General features: G+C 37.5%; 1 protein-coding gene across 8 annotated transcripts in view; it reads right to left on the minus strand.

The window, feature by feature from the left end:
• Positions 1-19,215, minus strand: part of adgrb2 (adhesion G protein-coupled receptor B2) — a 450,506-nt gene that overhangs the window by 108,864 nt on the left and 322,427 nt on the right. For all 8 annotated transcript variants that reach the window (XM_053490019.1, XM_053490013.1, XM_053490018.1 and 5 more), the window contains one exon: positions 17,780-17,906. In XM_053490019.1, coding sequence (XP_053345994.1) covers positions 17,780-17,906 — 127 coding nt within the window. The remainder of the gene's footprint in view (positions 1-17,779; positions 17,907-19,215) is intronic.

Raw genomic sequence — 19,215 nt, forward strand, 5'->3', positions numbered from 1 at the left:
ACCAAGTTAACCTGTGCTAGGATCTTCCAACACCAGCTAGATCACTGTAATTAGATGAGCCTGACAACAGGTAAAAAGAACATTCCAACACCAAACAGACCAACCTAAATCCAACTAGACCAACCTAAGATCAATGTAAGTCACATTATTCCTTTATTTTACCAGGAGAAAAATCCCATTGAGATTCGAATCTCTTCTACCAGGAAATCCTGGCCAAAATGGCAGCACATTAGTAACAAGCTTGAAACTACCTAAATTCCTACAATATAGTTACACCAGTCTAACACCAGCTAGACCTACCTAACACATGCTACAGTAACCCTAATTAGTCAGTTTATTCTAAACCTAATTAGACAAACCTAACATCAAGTAGACCATATATATATATCACAATATAGTCAAGGTCACCATGCACTGGAATGTACATTTTCTGTACATTTTTCATACTGTGGTTACTATTTCTGCATTCCCATTTTTGTTTTTTTGTTCTCTTTCATTCTTATCATATAGTCTGGTAATAGTCTAGACAAAAGTACAAAAAAATGCAAAAATGCATGTTACTGTAAAAAATCATTGCTGATGTGCAGGAATTAAAACATCTGGAAATAGCAAGTAGTCCACCTTTCTCATTATGCTACTATGATGCTATTTCACGAGTGCCTTTTTAAATGCTGCAGTTATGGATCATTAATGTATCAGAATAACTGGTTTTAATATTTTTTTTTCAATGCAGAAACAGTACAATGTACTGTATATAACCTTGTGCTGTTCACCAAGTTTAATCACATGATACAGTAGGAGGATCATTGATGAGCTGTGTGAATGAACAGTCTGGGCTAGAATACAATCATCTCCAGCCTCTATATCCTACCATTCTATGTATTTTTACTGATAGGTTAGGATTAGGGTTACACCCATAGGTTGATCCGGTCTGGTACTGCAAATCACTAAAAGATAGTGATAATCAGTACTGGAATGAAGTAAATGCAGATGCCTACGATAACGTTATTTCATCCTAAAGAACACTCGGCCTCCATAGTAACTGCTAGTATGTTCTTCTGAATTGCCTCTGCACCATCTGTGTTTCTTTTATCACTTCCAGTGAACATGAGTGTGAGCTCCTGCCAACATGCTGACAGGTTCATGACTCACCTCACCGCTTTGTTCACGACTGCAGAGATAACTAGCTTCTAACACAAGGCTGAATCCCAAATCGCTCTCTATCCCCCAAAAAGGGCACTAATTGGTGTGTTGAACAAGGGATTCTAGACCCTACAAATAGCACTAGCTCTCTATTTAACAATATTTGGAGTTCTACATCAGAAAGCTGAGGGTGTTCAAAACTGGAATAAGAGGAGATATAAAGAGAAACTGGCAAGAATTTAAAAGTACTTTCACCTTTGGTTATACCCATTTATACCAGCCATGCCTTGACTATTTTTATTTTTTATTTTTTTAGTGGTGGTCTCCCACAGTCCTATTAAAGTTGCACAGAAAATTTGCACACAAACACGGCAAGCCTCTTTGACAGACTAAAACAATATTTTTTGACAATACAGATATTAACATATAACGTATTAACAATAAAATATTTTAAGGTTCAAAATCTTTCAGCACTGATGCATCATTTTCATGGTGGTGGCAACACACAAAAAATTGTCCATTATACTTTATGATGTGTGTACAACTGCAATGTAATAATATGACATTATCTTGACAGGCCTGGGTGTCCTACAGCCAGGGGATTTCAAAAGATATAAGAACAAAACAAAAGAATGTGGTAGTTAATATGTGACACTAACCTTTTACTGCGTATTGTGTGTGCGCGCACATGTTTGTACGTCTGTGTGTATATGTGGCAGCGGAAAATGAAAGATCTGTCAACACGCCTGAGGGAGATTAGTCAGCAGTGCAGATCCCTAGATAGCAAATGGCCTTCGTCCTTCAGATCCGTTTAGTATGCAAGGCAGGTTCTTTGATGCAGGACACAAATACGTGTCTGTTTTCATCTGTTTTGGTATTATGGAGATAACGCGTCACTAAATCAGTGCTCACATTTGTATGTGACATTGTTCCTGCTTGGAGACTCTACTGATTGTGTATGCTCGAAGCCATTACACTGCATAGAGAAACAGATTGACGGCAAATCCTTACGTTACTATAACTCACAGCTTACTACTGTACTGTCCGTTATTGCGCAACTGATGAAGTGACGGCATGTCACGAGCATGGCGAATGCTCAGATTATCAGAGCCTTTGTAGAATAAATAGAAGCTGGCATGCTTTAAATAAAAGAGATTAGTAACATTGGTGGGATAGCATGCGACCAGCCAGCCCATGCAGAAAATAAACAAGATTAGTTGGCAAAGCCTCCATCCATACTAAATGGCCTGACAGCAGTGGTTTAATCCTGCCCTCCTGCCTGGTTTCTATTAAACATAGAGCTTAATCCAGCACACTCTTAGCAATGGGGTCAGGGTGCCTGTTCACTCCGTCAGGAATATGCTTCTTCTATTCCATAATTCTAAATCTTGCACTGCACTCTTCTGCAGCATCTGTTGACTGTTGAACACACAATTTTACCTGATATCTTATCTTTTAGTGATCTTGATTTAGGATAATAAGAAATCCTAGAACCTAGATCCTAGACATCCACTTTTTCCTCCTCACTATTTCTGGACTCATACAGTTATGCGTTCACTTACAGTAAGATGCATAATCAAAACTACGATGCAAGACAAAACTACAAATGCCTTCAGCTATCAGTAGCCCATCTAGCTGCAAATAGCTAACCTACGGTTTTGTTTTTCGTTATTTATCTTTGCAGGCAGACTGCCCAGATTTACCGAGGCAAGTTTCTACAATATTTCTACATTTGTTCGAACATGCAGTCATGTTAGGCAAACTGGCTGGGCTAAAATTGCCCGTAGGTATGAGTGGGTGTGTTGATGTGTTCGCACGATGTGCCCTGTGATGAACTGGCGTCCCATTCAGGGTGAACTCTTCTGCCTTGTTCCCGGTGTTGCCAACATGGGCTTCAGATTCAGCACAACCCTGACTGGGATAAAGTCTCAATACATGAATGAATTAATAAAGTATATTTTTGGCAGACATACTGACAAGCCTTGGTCCAAGTAAGACTTATTTATTTATTTATTTTTTTAAAGCAAGATTTTTAGGACTGGCAAAATGAGATGGTCAAGATACTGTAGGTTTGTTTGGTTTAATAGTTCCTCTGATAAATGTTGGTTCAAGTGAATAACTTAATAATTGATTGATGACATTAATAGCACCATCCATCCTGAATTTGCTTTGGAATTCTGTACTGCACTTTCAAACTTAAACTGTACAATACTTTTCAAATGATTTCTCTAAAAATATAAAAGTAAGCAGAAACATCTTTAAAATGCATTGACAATGATGTCAGTCGTAGGACACTAAATCAAACTGTATAGCGATGCAGTTGGGATATTTCACCGATACTTCTACTCGTAGTTCAGATTTCAAATTGTTTCCAACTGCTTTCCCTTTTTTTTTCAATGAAAGTGAAGGAAATGCAGGAAATGCACTTTTAAAGTCTGCTGTTTAAATGACCAACAGAAAAGCCTTGTTTTTACACTAATTAGTACATTATAAGTTTCAGCACTTTGATGTTACTAAAAAAAAAAAAAGGAAGAAGTCGAAGCAGCACTTTTCTTCTTGTTGCTTGTGGGATCAGTACAAAACGTTCCTCATAGCGCAGCGGTAAAGGTCTTTCCAGTTGAATGGAGTGCTTTGCTGGCGTCGAAAGAACATTACTGATAGAGATGCACTGACCTGAACATGGTGTGGCTAATGGAAGGAAAATGACTAGGCGCTAATAGCGCTGTTTATTGCCCATCTCCAAATGTCACCAGGCATTCCAGCAGCAGCAGCAGCAGCAGTCAGGAAACGGAACTTAATGCTAGAGATATAGAAGTGGAGTATAATTGATAGACATCATCTGAGAAAGTTAACTTCGAGCTTTAGGTCAGTAAGACATGGACACCTGCCAGCAAGCTGTGTCGGGCATTCAAGTGGTTTTGAGGTAGCATGCTGCATGTACTGTAGGGTCGCCACCTTTAGTTTGATATCTTTGACAAATGAACTTGAAATAGCTGACTGACTGACAGACCAAAAGACTGACCTTGACTTAGAGCCATATTTCTTCGAGAACTAAGAACATGTGGATATAGGTATAGGAAGATCTATAATACCTTTGTGTGCTTTTATTAAAATTTAAATCTGCTCACCTTAGTAGCTCAGCCCTTGCCGTAGTTTACAGCAGTTCATCGGAGTCATTTGCAATTTATAAATAGCTTATAAAACAATATACTCTGTGTTGGAGGTATAAAATAAAAAAAGACCGATCATTACATTTTCTGGGAAAAAAGTAGAGGCATAGTCCTTGGAAACCTGTGACAGGTGGCAAGCCTAACACTGTGTCTTCCAGCTTGAAATTAATTTTGCTCATTTAGAAATAAATTGCGCAGTGTTAAACTGATGTCCTGGGAGTCCTTCACTGTCGATTGAATCCTGTGGAAATGTAAAATAAACTGAAGTTTTGTTGGAGAACATTTGGCCCATCCATGGTGATGGAATCACTGCTACTGTGTTTAAGATTAAATAATAAAATCATTAATAAGTATTAAATATTAAGGAATAAATCAAGGAAAATAATAGAAATCACACAATTTGGAAACATAATCTAGTATTTTATGCATGACTTACTTACAAATATGTACTTTACTCTTTAGTCCAATGTCAACTCATAAGCAGGTATACTGTATATGTATATCATAATTAATGTAATCGAAATGCCAATTACTGTCATATGTTTTTTGCTGACAATATATAATGCCTCAATATACAGTATATTCAGAATAACATGCGCAATTATACATTAACACTACTGCCAAATGAATTGAATAACACTGATTATCAATTCTGAACCAATAAACTGACAAAATAGGATCATGGACACCCAAGGCCATCCATGCCCACCGGGACCAATGGCTTAACTGCCCGGTGTGATCCAACAGAAATGCCAATGCAGCACAAACCACAATAGAAACATATCAGGACACCACAACTAGGTGTGTCAAGGTTGTTGATCCTCCGTGAAAATGACCTAAATCTCAAACCGACCGATCATCCATGGAATGCGTCAGACAAATGGAATGCCCGATCTATGAAGGCCCCAACCTGCAACCCCTGAGGGACACATGGCTAATGTCCCGGTACCAGTCAACACAACACACCCACAAAGGTCCTGTGGAACCACACCCCGAGGGGCCAGGGGCACCAAAAACCTACGTGGGTTTTACGGTAAAGGTTTTAATATTATAGCTCATCAGTCTTTATGGTTTGTGTGGTGTTTTTTTTTATTAAGCCACAAACACTTAGTCTAGGTTATTTTCAAATAAAATTTTGGGTAAGAATGAAGTTCAAGAAATCTGATGGTAGAAATGGAAAGTCTGTCTAAGGGCCTGTCCACACGGAGACGCGTTTCACTGTATACGTATAAATTTTTTATCGTATTGGCGTTTCGTCCACACGGATCCGGCGTTTTAGGAGACTGAAACCGGGTCCCAAAGTGGATAAATCTGAAAACGACATTCGTGTGTACGGCCAATCCGTATATTTTGTGAAACAATGATGTCATCACATCACGTCTCGGCTGCGTCACACGTAACAGCGACAACAATAATGGCGGACTACATGATTGTGTTTGTGTTGCTACAAAGCCTACTAGCTTTATTACAGCAAAATCTATTGCTTCTATGCAACTGTTATGAGCAACAAGCGATAATGGACAACACCATCTTGGTTCGTATACAGCGCGCAAGGTTATGCGCATGCTCAAAGTCTTCTTCTCCGTGTATAGTGTATCTCTATGGCAGAATTACAGCGCCCCATACTGGTCTGGCATATATACTTCACTGTTTTCAGTGGTTTCGTGTGTACGCAGATATTTCTTGAGACGACGCCGTGTTTACGAAACAAAATGATCGAATAGGGAACGAACCGGCTTCGTGTGGACGGAGTCCAAAAAGTGTAAAAAAAAATCCATTAATTAACAAGGCACTTTGATTTGCAATATCAGTTGTCAATACCCAGCACAGTCATATTAAATCCTTATAACTTAACAACCCCTTTTTTACTTTTGATAAAACTCCTAGAGCATGATCCGCAGAATTCCACAATGTCAAGGTTTATTTTTTTTTTTTCTTTTAAACTAAAAGCATTTTAGGAGTATAGTCTAAAATGTAAATAATTTAAGAAACAATTGGCATTAGTTTTATTTAAAAGCAGATACACAGGCTTTAAACTGGCAAGAAATGTTAATATAACTGATGGTTAAACTAAGCATTCTTTACTTTTCAGACAATGCATAATAGGTGCATAGGGAATCAATGGTGCTATTTTATTTTTGAGCATACTCACTTTGAAAGCTTCCTCTTTCTGAATCAGCAGTTTGCTGCATTGCTACATACAGGTAGTTTTATTTCTGACTTTCTAACGCTGCTTACACACTGTTTACATCATTGTGCTCTGTAATTTCTTCATCTTTGTCACTGGGCAGCGAGAACGTATCTTTTGGATTCTCACTCACTCATCAACTATACCGCTCACAGGGTCATGGCGGCTTGGAGCCTATCCCAGGAGACTTAAGGCAAGAGATGGGGTACATCCTTGATGGGGTACCGATCCATTGCAATTCACACACATACGCACACACTCAAATTTGTGAACGGCAATTAACCTAATCAACTAATCTGCATGAATTTGAATTGTGGGAGGAAACCAGAGTACCCAGATGAAACCCACCAAGCACGGGGAGAACATGCAAACTCCATGCACACAGACTTGTGGGAATCGATCACGGACCCTGGAGGTGCAAGTTAACAGTGCTGACCACTAAGCCATCATGCCACCTTTAAGTTTTAGGCTAAATTTATTAGAAAAATATTCAACTCTGTTTTGAACTGAGGACAGCAAAGGTTGCGTTCACAAAAATAAGAGAGGAAATGTTTTCATTACGAAGTCCTGCCATTTTCTGTCTTTAAGTAAGTTCACAGTCTTGCGTACTAAGCTTTGTTTCTTTCTTTTGATGATGAAGCGGGGTAGAACGTAACATGACATTCTGACAAACATCTCAGTATGTCTTTATATCTGAATTGATTAAAGTTATGTTCAAAACACATTTTGCTTTTGATAAAAGCTGAATATCAAGCAATTCATCTGTGTTGTTATAAAGTATAAAGTAATGTTATGAAGTAATATGCGTAACGGTTTCTTTAAAATCTATTTCTGTTCCCAGACACATTTATATACTTTAAAAACAAGCTGTGTGATTTAAACCATTCTAACACTAAATTTCTTATTTCTCATATTTCTGCTATTTTGGGACAAAAACAAAACCCTGCTTATCCTACTCAACCTCCTGAGTGTGTGCATAAGAATTAATGTAAGCCTCAATTTAAACTGACTTCAAATCATAATTTGCTTGGATTACTGTACTTTACAGAAAAAAAAAATTCAAAAAGTGCAACAATTTTGCCACATCTGTCAGGCAAAACAAATTTAAAACAGTAGTTTGTAAGTGTGTGATGGTCTTGCATGTGCATGTCCTTCGAGTTGCAGGGTGACAATTTTTTCTTCATTTGTTTTTATGTCAGTAATTTTTCACCTCACTTAATTCCAACAACATTCACCTTCCCTGTAAATCATTTCTAGATTTTGACCTTATACTGCCATATAATATTTCACTAGCACACTCAGGTGAGTTAAAATTGCTTTAATTTTTGCATTTCTGCCTTTTCTTTGACCATTGATTAGCCAGTATGTGTTTCCAGCCCTGTGTATAAGTACTTGATCTTTTATGGGGTTTTGTCATCATTGCTAAATGTACATGACCATGACTGGGGTCACGGAGGTATTTCGCAGTTTAAATGTGATCAGCATGCATATGCTTCCCATATAAAAAAAATGTTTGGAAATCTGGATTCTTCCCACAGTCCAAAGACATGCACAGTAGGTTGACTGGTATTTCCAAATTGCCTATAGTATATGATTGGGTGTGTTACTGTACAGTATGTGTGTGAACTTGTACCCTTCAATGAGATGGCACCCCATACACGGTTCACTACACTGCTTTGTGCCCTGAACTTCCTGGGATAGGGTCCACACACAGGATTAGCAGTATAGAAAATGGGCTATTTTATCCTGCATGCTAAAAATATGACCTACACACACTGCATGAATACAGTCACATGCATTGCATAACAAAATAATAAGAACGAAATAAAATTCATGAAATCCATAGGAGCTTTCACAAAGTGTCAAATGAAGGAAAAGTGAGTCATTAAGTCACCTAACAAGCGATGCTGTCAACAATATCGAAGCAAACAATGCATAAAACTTCTAACAGAAATGACCAAGCGCTGTTACATAAGGAATAAAACACAATGTGGCCTGCTGTTAAAGAGAAATCATTCTTAGAACAAGACTTCCCTATGGTGAAAAACCTACTGACTGCCCTTCAGCAAGAACTCCTGTCAGAGCTTCTGCCTAATCAGGTTTAAGAATTCAGTGTTCCGTATAATAAGCTATAACTAACACAAAAATTAAGCTAAATTAATTTAAACAATTACCTATTTTCATGAAGGGCACTCAAGTAAAACAAAGACTTTTGATTGTGCAGAATAACAGAACACTATAATGAGAGCTAAAACTACTTTTATTTCTCTATATAATCCTTTGCTACACTAGTGGACTCATCCCAGTGTTTCTCTATTGCTTGAACTTTTTATGTCCGGCCTCCCAGGAACTCCTTTAATGACTCAAACATGATAAAATGGCTTGGAGTGAGGTCAGGACTATACGAGGGATGTGCAATAACTTTTAGCCGAGCTCCCGTAATCCTGTAAAGTGGTGTTCGGAAAAGATTTAGTGGTGAAGTTATCAGACTTGCAAATAAATTATTATGCCGAATTGCAAATGAAGGTCTGCTCCTGAAACATCTCAGTTCCACTTTTTTAAATCTTATAACTATGCAATCAAAATGTATTGAAAAAAGAATACACAACACAACCCTGCTTGACATAAACTATACTGTATATTTGGCTATCTGTTCTGTTCTCATCAGCAAAGGTTTAGCCCTAGCATGCATTTTACATGAGATTTGCATATGGAAGCTAGCTAAAGTGGTGTGGATCTGAATAATAAAAGGAAATTACATTCTGATCACTCATGTCTAGACAGCTCATGCAGGCTTCACTAGATTTCTCTCCTTGACTGAGGGTTGGTTTTTAGCTCGACTGGGCACTCCTGCTGACAGACTGCCTATAGATAGAGACAGTTAATATACAGATATAGAAACTATGAAATGTGTCAATGTTAAGACGTACTGCTTAAAATATGGAGATAAAATGCTTCATATAAAAAAAATATATATATAAATATAATTATATAAATATACTGTATATATATATATATATATATATATATATATATAATATGAAACTATTTGACCACTTAGACATTGTCTGCAAACTACTTTTTTTTTTTTTTTTTGCTTGTTTACTTATCGAATAAAGCAGTGGTCAGATTGTGGTCAGGAAATTAGGAAGAACTAATTTCAACTTCTAGAAAACATAGTCTAATTATGAAGCCAACTAGTTGAAGTATAATAATAATTGGATTTTTATGTCTCGATCTTGGCTCTGGCTTTGTTTCATTTCATCGGTTCTTGACTTTCACCTCAACCTCCCTAACACTTAACCCTAGCTAGTGCTAGTTGTGGTCTTAGACTTGGCTACTGTCCCATGTTTTCCACCGAGGTTTAGATTGTTTTATTGGCATTTGCTCTTCCTAATTAGGTTATTACAGTATAAGACCCATCACCACTATAGACCAAAGCTGACCGTGTTTTCTGGGTTTATTTTTGCTTTTACATAAACTCCATGCCATGTGACTAACATCAGCCAAATTATAACACAGACTCCCTGAAACTTATATTACTTATAACTTATATTATTTATCAGTCAGTTCTGACAGAGTCATCGAAATGGATGGGGAGATTTCCATGACTGGTGATAATAGAGCTTAACAGCACTGAAACATTTACCTACATAAATCACTTAACATAACAGATGTTCTAATAATCTAATAATTACACTGAGTTTCAGTCGCAGCATGAGTAAAAGTAGGTCAGTTTCCATAGTCAGGAGAGATCGGCTGCTTTGTACATACATGTTTAAGATTTTTAGGATAATGTTTAAGATAAAGTTAAGTTATCTTTTTTATTTCCCTTTATTCCCCTAGTACCAGTAAAAAGAAAAAAACACCCTTGTTAATTACATTAATTGTCAGTCACCAGCACTGCTGTGTTGGCGGAGCAAAATAACTGGTTAAATAAAAAAAAAAAAATCCTAATCTGTGGATAATACTATAATTGGTGGTTGCAGAACTGTTGTATTTACGCGATATCACACTTTAGGTCGTGCTACAGACTATGGCCACATCACCGCCATGCTAATATTCAGCACAACAGCACTTTTGTGTTATATTGCTCAATTAGTCCACCTGGAAAAATGTTTAGTAGCCATTTCCAAAAGTTGTTTACATCTGTTTGTGTTGATGAAGCACAGTTCGTAGTGCAAGAAGCACTGCTTAATAAGTGTGTTAAACATTTCTGTTATGGTTCATTTTCAATGTCCATGATCGTGGTCATTTTGGTATTAAGTATTGGAAATTCATAATAATATTAATAATAATAATAATAATAATAACAATATTAATAATAAATATTATTATTATTATTATTATTATTATTATTATTATCACAGTGAAACCTTGGATTACGAGCATAACTCATTACCGGAGCAGGCTCTTATTAATAGAAATTCAAATTATTCGTTCCACAGCCCAAAGAAATAAATATATAAAAATAATTCATACAAAATATAAAGTAAAAATAAAACAAATTAACCTGCACTTTACCTTTAAAAAAAAGTAAAACTAAATCCGGACAGATAAGTGTTTATGTTGCGCGCCCGCGCTGTGTGTGTATCTATTTGTGTATGTGTGTGAAGTAAGAGGAGAAATAAGCCTCCCCCTTCTCATCTTACACAGTAAACCACAGCACACACACACACACACACATTAACGGAAAGACATTTTGTCAGAAAAATTTGCACTCATAAAACATCGCTAATGACACTTGCGTGAGAGCATACTAACAGAATCTTTGCTGTAAAGTAAAATAAACAAACAAACAAATGAACCTGCATTTTACCTTTAAAAAGAATCGCGACAGAGCAGTGTTTCTATGTAAAGCAAAAAGTGTGTGTGTGTGTGTGTGTGTGGGTGTGGGTGTGTGTGTGTGTGTGTCTGAAGCCAAGAGGGGGGTGGATGGGTGTAAAGGCAAGAGTGTGTGTGTGAAGGGGTACAGTGTCAAATTACACGCGCGCGCACATAATGACTGTGAGGAAGAAAATGGATCTTTAACCTCTCTAATGAGACTTTCTTTTTCTTTACACGCATGTACACACGTATTTTATTTTTTAAAAAGTACATACGCGCTGTACACACACTTACAAACACAAAATAAAATATGTTTTGGACGCACACACATGGTCACAGTGTTATAGTAAACAGTACACGTGTGCACAGATGTTGATTATACCAGTAAGAGACGCGCACTGAGACACAACAAGGGAACCGATTACCCATAATTCTGCAGCACGAGAGAGAGAAAAACGTTGGCTCAGTAGTGATCATGTGACGCTCGGCGTTAAAACAAGAAGCACATGCATGATACATGATACTTGGTACTCGTAAACCAGGACTTGCTTATTTTTTAAGTCAAAATTTATTACAAATCTTGCTCGTCTTCGGGAACACTTGCAAATCGTGTTACTCGCAATCGGAGGTTCCACTGTATTATTATTATTATTATTATTATTATTTTGCTTAATATTTGACTGTCTGTAAAAAATCCTAATATGCATTTTATTTTATTATGGATTGTTGCCTGTTTTCACAGTTCTTGTTTTCTGTGTGCTCTGATCGACGTTTCTGATTACTTCCTGGTTTCGACCCCTGATGGTTGACTCATTTGCTTTTATGGATTATCCCTGTGTTTTGTCCATTGATTCAGACTATGACAATGATTACTGGTTTGCCCTCAATAAGCAGCATGCTGATTGTACACAATCGCTTCCTACCTCTTCAACAGGATTTTTGGGCTGTTAAAACATTGTGGTGACATTCATTTGGCAATGTTACAGACATTGGGAGAGTGCTGGCATTAGGTTGTTTTTAAAAGTTAGAATTCCTTTAATAAAATTATGTCAGAACAAAATTGACTATATGACAATAGAATAACGTTAAATAAACCCCCCACAATGTTGCGAAAAAGACTTTAAAATCTGGTTGCGGTGGTAAGAGCACTGTGTGCTTACCACAGGACCACTAAGGGACATACTGTTGATGCTCTACATAACAAAGCATACTACAGAACAATACCAGACAACAGCAATTTGCTTTAATATAAAATTGGAAAGCAGCCAAATGGGTAAAAAACCCACTTAAAATCTAATAAGATCTGTTCTGTGAAAGCGGTCTGATGCAGGTTGGACGCTGTGCAAACTCCATATTAGAGTACAGTAGTTTGCAAGCTAAGAAGTACCTCATAGCCCTATTTAACATCACGGGGTCTACTTAAGCCCCCAATTCAAGCCCTGTATCTTGAGCTAGTCAACCACACGTGCATTGAAAATGGTCTCCTGAGGCTGCAGAGATCCTGAGGGGCTGTTATGAGAGCACGGAGTGGAGTATGCGGCAGGAGCCTCATGGTGAAGCCATTTATTCGATCACATAGTGCGTTACTTTTGGTATGGACATCATTGTTAATGTTAAATAACTTCCGAAATAACAAGCCCTGGACTACCATCAAAGTCAAGTACCTCCTTAACCTGAAAAAGAAGGCCTTTAAGGATGGTGACCAAGCTGAGCTTAAGCGCATTCAAAAAAGACTTCAGATCAGTCTGGGGCAGGCAAGGAAGAAAAGCGAGGAAAAGAAACTGCAGGAAAATAACACGAGTGAGGTCTGGGATGGTATAAAAAAAACATTAGAGGCTGTTATAGATAGTGATGTTATGAGGCCTAATGATTTAAACCGGTTCTATAGCAGTTTGACTACCTTGCACGGATTGTTACTACTGTCTGTCAACTTTCCCTCCTCAATCACAGTCTCTGTCCCCTAAATTGTTCACCATGCTCCCATCCCTTTACCATTACTGGTGACCAGGGCAAAATGCACTGAAGGGGGAATGTTTGAGTCTTGTGGAAAAATTTGTGACCTGATGCAGGACAAATCATCTCCAAAACCAAAGAGACATAGACATTTGTCAGACTGGGCCCATACTACTACTGATCACCACTGAAGGAGTAAGGTAGAGGTGGTGAGGACATACCAATACCTATAGCTACAACTAGATAACAAAATGAACTGGTCAGCAAACACAGAACATGCTCTTTCTGAGGAAACCAGGCTCTTTTAGCATCTGCAAAAAGCTCCTACAAATGTTCTACCAATCACTGGTGGCCAGTATTCTCTTTTACATGTGTTGGGTTGGGAACCACAAAAGCAGAGATGTTACACAGTTGAACAAAGAGGTTAGGAGAGCGGAATCTGTGGTTGGCTTTAAGCTTGACTCGCTGAAGCTGGTGCTGGAAAGGAGGACCTTGAATAAAATGCTGTCCATCATGGAAAACACCAACTGTAGGGAGCTTTTGCCAAGCAGATAAGCATGTTCAGTGGCATACAGTACTTATATTACAGAGCTGCTCTACTGACAGACTCCTTTGTTCCCATGGCTATATGCTGTTTTCACACATCTTTATGGTGCCTGGGGACGTGATTGGAATTCTTGGTCATGATGGTCCCTCAACCACTACTCATCATGTACCCTAACACATGCACTTTCATCTATCTATGAAAGAAATTTAAACAGAGAGCTAACATTACAAGACTGAGAGGTGTGACTTGAGATACACATACTGTGTACAGAATGCCGTTGTGTTCGTCCTAACCTCTGATTGAAATTCTAAACCCTAACCCTAAAAATATAAGGGACCATAAATGTGGTCAACGTTGTATGAATTGATGTCAATCGGCATAAATGCTTCAAACAAAGATCAACATTTCATTGTTTCAATGTTCTATTTGCAACATAAAGTTTGGGTCATCTGTTCAAAATTATCATAAAGTCAATTCCAATGAATTATGTCATTCCAACTTACGAAAGCAATGTTATACCAATATTTTCCTGATCGTGAAGATATTCTCAATGTCGATTACACCTTTATTACTGTGCAATTATACAAGTTTACCAACTGGAATTGCAGTTTAACAAACTAGAAAACTCATTATATTAGTAAAGAAAATTAATTGCCAAAGACTTTTCTCTCTTTCTTGTTGAATTGGACTAACCATTCCGATTAACAGCATTCAGCATTTCTCTGATGTGGCGAAAAAAATTGCTTAACTGGATGTGTTAGATTTTGTTAGCTTGCTTACTTTGTCTTTACAGTAATTGGGCTCCAACATTCCTAACATCAGGCGCTTTCACATTGCTCGTTATTTCAAAAAGGCGACATGTTCTCACATATAAGTGGTATATAATGTTCTGCCAAGAATTTCAGAAAGTTGGCAAGTTTTGACAATGTAAACACTTCTAGAACAATTCTAAACAAGAGCTACAAAAACTCCTGTTTTGTGTTTCTACCAAACTGTAGGTGCTATGATCATTAAAAGAAGTAAATTGACATTTCTTTCAGTGCACAGCAAAAGCACCATATACTGTACAGTAGCAACACTGCAAACATGAAGCAAGTTTGAAGTTGCTGATCTGTATTACATTTTTTGTTTTGTTGCCCACAAATTGTTTAGCCTTAAACAAATAACAATTCTTTACATTTTAAGATTTTGTCGTAGTTACAGATAGCAACCCAATGGTTATTACATTCCTATACCAGCACAATAGATCACAAATATGCAATGTGGCAAAGAATGACTTATTTATATAAAGCAATATTTACTGTAAGCTGTTAGCATACAGGATTTTTTATTTTAGAGCTATATTTAACTTAGTTCATTTTTTACTGTTACTTGTATAACATCTAAAAAAATCAATAAAACAAGTTCTGTGTGAAAATTGCTAACCAAGCAAATTTTCCAATGACTGTCACAAATAAAATAAATTACCAGATGTTTTTTTATCTCATTAAATTTAGAATTTATGGACTATCTGCCTAATATGTAAGTCTATAACTTAACACAATAAGCAGCATGAATGAAACCTTTGATCTGATTTGTAGTTGTCAGTCCAGTACTGTCACAGAATAAAAAACAAATGTGGTACACTGCTCTTTTTATTCTAAGGCCATCCTCCTCATAAAGTGGAGGTAGGCCATGGTTCACATACTCAGCTTTCCAGGCATCATGGTCTTGGTCTTCCCTTTCAATATCCACACCATACTATTCTCAAAGGTTATCCTTTTTAGTTCGCGGTCACCTCTTACCCTTGTCACGCTTTTATAAGCATCAAGTTAAAGGCCTTGCTCAAGAGACCAAAACCTGCAAACTGGCAGTGGCAGGGCTCAAACCTCTGACCCTCCAATCAGCAACCCAAAGGCTCACCCACTTGGGCAACCACTGCCCTATGCTGCCTATTAGCCGAGTATTTATATGTTTATACATGTCCAAGTAAAACCCCAAATAAGTATGGGGTCTTATTTTTCCCCCTATTGTGCCTTTCCAGCAACCAATGTCCTGGGACCACTGAAACTGCAAGAGGAATAATCTGAAAGTGTTGTTCTATTGTTTTAGTGCAAAATTTAAGATGGCTGAGGTTACTGCAATGCTGTTTTTTTTGTAACAGGTTTGTTTTATTCTATTTCGAATGCTTTGTATGGTTTAGGAGCGATGCTGTGATGTGCAATAAAGCATGTTTTTATATTTATGCTGTCAAAAAATGAAGTGAGCCTCCTTGCACACATACCCAGCATGCTGTTTTCATTTTCATCATTTTCACATTTCTCTGTAAGAAACTGAAAATGTAAGTATGTTAAAAGGTATCAATCTGGCATTTTTGAAAATGACCTATTATAATGTAGATGAAGTCTGTGAAGCTGGTAGATCTATTAGTAATATACAGTACTGAACATTATGCACCAAATACACTGTACCTGTAGTTCACATGGATTAGTGTAAAACTTGGAACAAGGGCTAACAATTATCAAAATCCGATGAAAACACACCTGAATTTCCTGGAAATGTTCTTCTGAGACAAACAATGGAATAGCACACACATATTACTGTGTGTATGTGTGTTTGTGTGGTTGTCAGTGTTGTGGTCTCTCTGGCTGAGATCAGCAGGAGTGGCATTGACATTAGCCAGCTGTGTGTGGTCCAGTTTCTATGTGACAATGACCGGCTACTAGATTTACAATCTCCGCCCCCATATTGCTCTCTCCTCTCGGCTATTTTCCATTTCCCTGCATCCCTTTCCCCTGCTGTGCATATCACTCATTCTAATGGGGTGCTTTCAGTTAGAGAGGGGGGAAAATGCTAGACAAAAATGGGTCAGTTTCAACATCTCCCATTCACTCACCATGACTGGTGAGAGAGAGAGAGAGAGAGAGAGAGAGAGAAAGAGAGAGACCATACGGTGGGTGGTCTATCATATGGCAGATGGTCAATACAATAAAATGTACAAACATTAATCAGGAAGGATAAAGAGCAAAGAGCTCAGGTCGTTTTTGAGTCTTTCTAATCCTGCTAATCATTTTTATTATGCTGGTCTGTATTAGCATTATGGATGACATAAAATGTGCATATAACTTAAAAACACATTCAACTACACAAAGCATTAATCGACAAAGAGTGTTCAAGTCAATCTGGGACTTTCTGGAGAATGAAAACAGATTGATATTTACAGAAGACATTTTAAATAAAGCCTGTATGTCCATGAATGACGATGCCGACAGAGGTGGCTTAAAGCCCACTGCAGGCGTTTTCATGAACATTCAGCAAGTGAAACTTCTGAAAATCGATAGATAACTTGTTATCAATTTTTGGAAGAGACCACTCTGTGTGTGGGAACTGTACACACAATCATTCACCAACACAACTTTTGCGTTTTTTTATTTAACTGTGATCTGTTATTCTGCGCAAACAAATGTCCCGATTTGACTTGAACACCCCCCAAGATAAATAAATAAATAAATAAAATAAACAAAATATTTTCTATCAACGAAACTAACATAAATCATACTAAGACACTGAATAAAGGCACTTTCAACACATGTCATCTGTGAGATGCGAAGGCCATAATTTATTCAAATTGTGAAGTGTGTACAACAAAGGTGCACATCAAAATCAGCATCTCATTGCCCATGTGACACCCACGCGCATTCCACTTCCTTGGAAAACAATCTATCCGTCTCTCAAGTGCTTACTTCCTGATGCTTGACAGCAACATTCGTACAGTCCTTCAGCAACTTTGACAGCATAATAACAACCAAACAGCATAATAACTACTGGATTACTTCAAATAATGCCATTTATGGCTGGACGCCACAAGGAAAGACAGATAGAAAAAAAAAATAAAATAATAATTTAAAAAAAACAGTCAAAGGTTCTAGTTGCTTTCTGCGAAATCGAACTGCATTCCGAGGTGACACTTACCGGGTCTTTAGCTTTCTGTGCTAACACTGCAAAGGTTGAGATCTTGCTGCAGAGGCATTTAGTGTGAACGGCGGGCGACGGGAGTGTTTTGCAGCCTTCTGCGTCCCAGTTTTCCTCACCAGCCTCTCTGCAAACACAAATGGAAGAGAGAGAAAGAGATATTGAGGGTGGGCTAACTGGGTTAATGATTTTATCAGTTGGGAGGCTGTGGAACTGAGTGACAAATGCTTAGCAATCAAAATTTTACCATCTTATATTCCTACATAGCTTTATGACCAGGCGGCATGGTGACTTAGTGGTTAACAATGTTGCCTTGCACATCCAGGGTCCGGGTTCGATTCCTGTCTAGGGTCTGTGTGCGTGGAGTATGCATGTTCTCCCTGTGCTTGGTGGGTTTCCTCATACAAAGACATACAGATTAGGCTAATTGGTGTCCCCAAATTGCCTGTAGTGTGCAAATGAGCATGTGAGCGTGTGTGTATAGGAGTGTGTGTGCCCTGCAATAGATTGGCACCCTGTCCAGGGTGTACCCCACCTTGTGCCCTTGGTCTTCTAGAATGGGCTCCAGGCCCCCTGCAACCCTACTGTATATAAATAATAAAGTGATACAGACGTTGAGTGAGTAAGTAAGTGAGTTTATGATCTCTATACAGCACTTTTTTACATTTCAAACAGATTAAAGCTACAATATGACTTAGCATCAGAGAGCCTCAAATTCAGCCCAAAATCCCATCAATTCTATTTAAATTAAAGTTAAACAGATGTCCCACTAAGAATAAGATTTAATATCATTCACTCACTTCAATCTATCAGCTGATACTGTGTATTTAGGAAAAACTTAGCATAAAAATCTTTGGATAAACAGATTTAATGACATTCTAGCTAACATTTAGGGGATTAGCAATAGGCTACAGCTGTTGATTTGTGGTCTCAGTTATTTCCTAATCTTTTAAATGTTAGCTACAGCTACTGTAGGTAGCATTCAAATACTTTATACTAACATACTTATTGACATTCTAGCTAACATTTTACTAGCAATAAAGCTGTTGTTACAGTATATAGACTCAGTAAATTCCCATGCTCTAATATTTTAGCCTGACATTAGCATTTGACTAGCTTGTATCAAGATGTTCTGACATTTTACCTAACATTTAAGAGATTAGCAGTAAAGCTGTTCATACTTCTGCTGTTTAGACTTCTTGATATTCTAGCTAAGATTTGAAAGATTAGCCAGAAAGGCTAGCCTTAGTTTCATACTGTATGCTCTTAAATGTTATTAGCTAGATATCAGGATTTAACTAGGTTAGCCTCAGCATTTCTTTCTTTTATTATTATTTTTTTGTTTACATGTTAGCTAGCTTTGTACTTGGCAACATATCTATTTTGTACTAGCTGTTAACTTTATTATTGTTAATTATAACATTATTACCTTATTA

Source organism: Clarias gariepinus, chromosome 28 (genome assembly GCF_024256425.1).
Source record: "Clarias gariepinus isolate MV-2021 ecotype Netherlands chromosome 28, CGAR_prim_01v2, whole genome shotgun sequence".
Lineage (NCBI taxonomy): Eukaryota > Metazoa > Chordata > Actinopteri > Siluriformes > Clariidae > Clarias > Clarias gariepinus.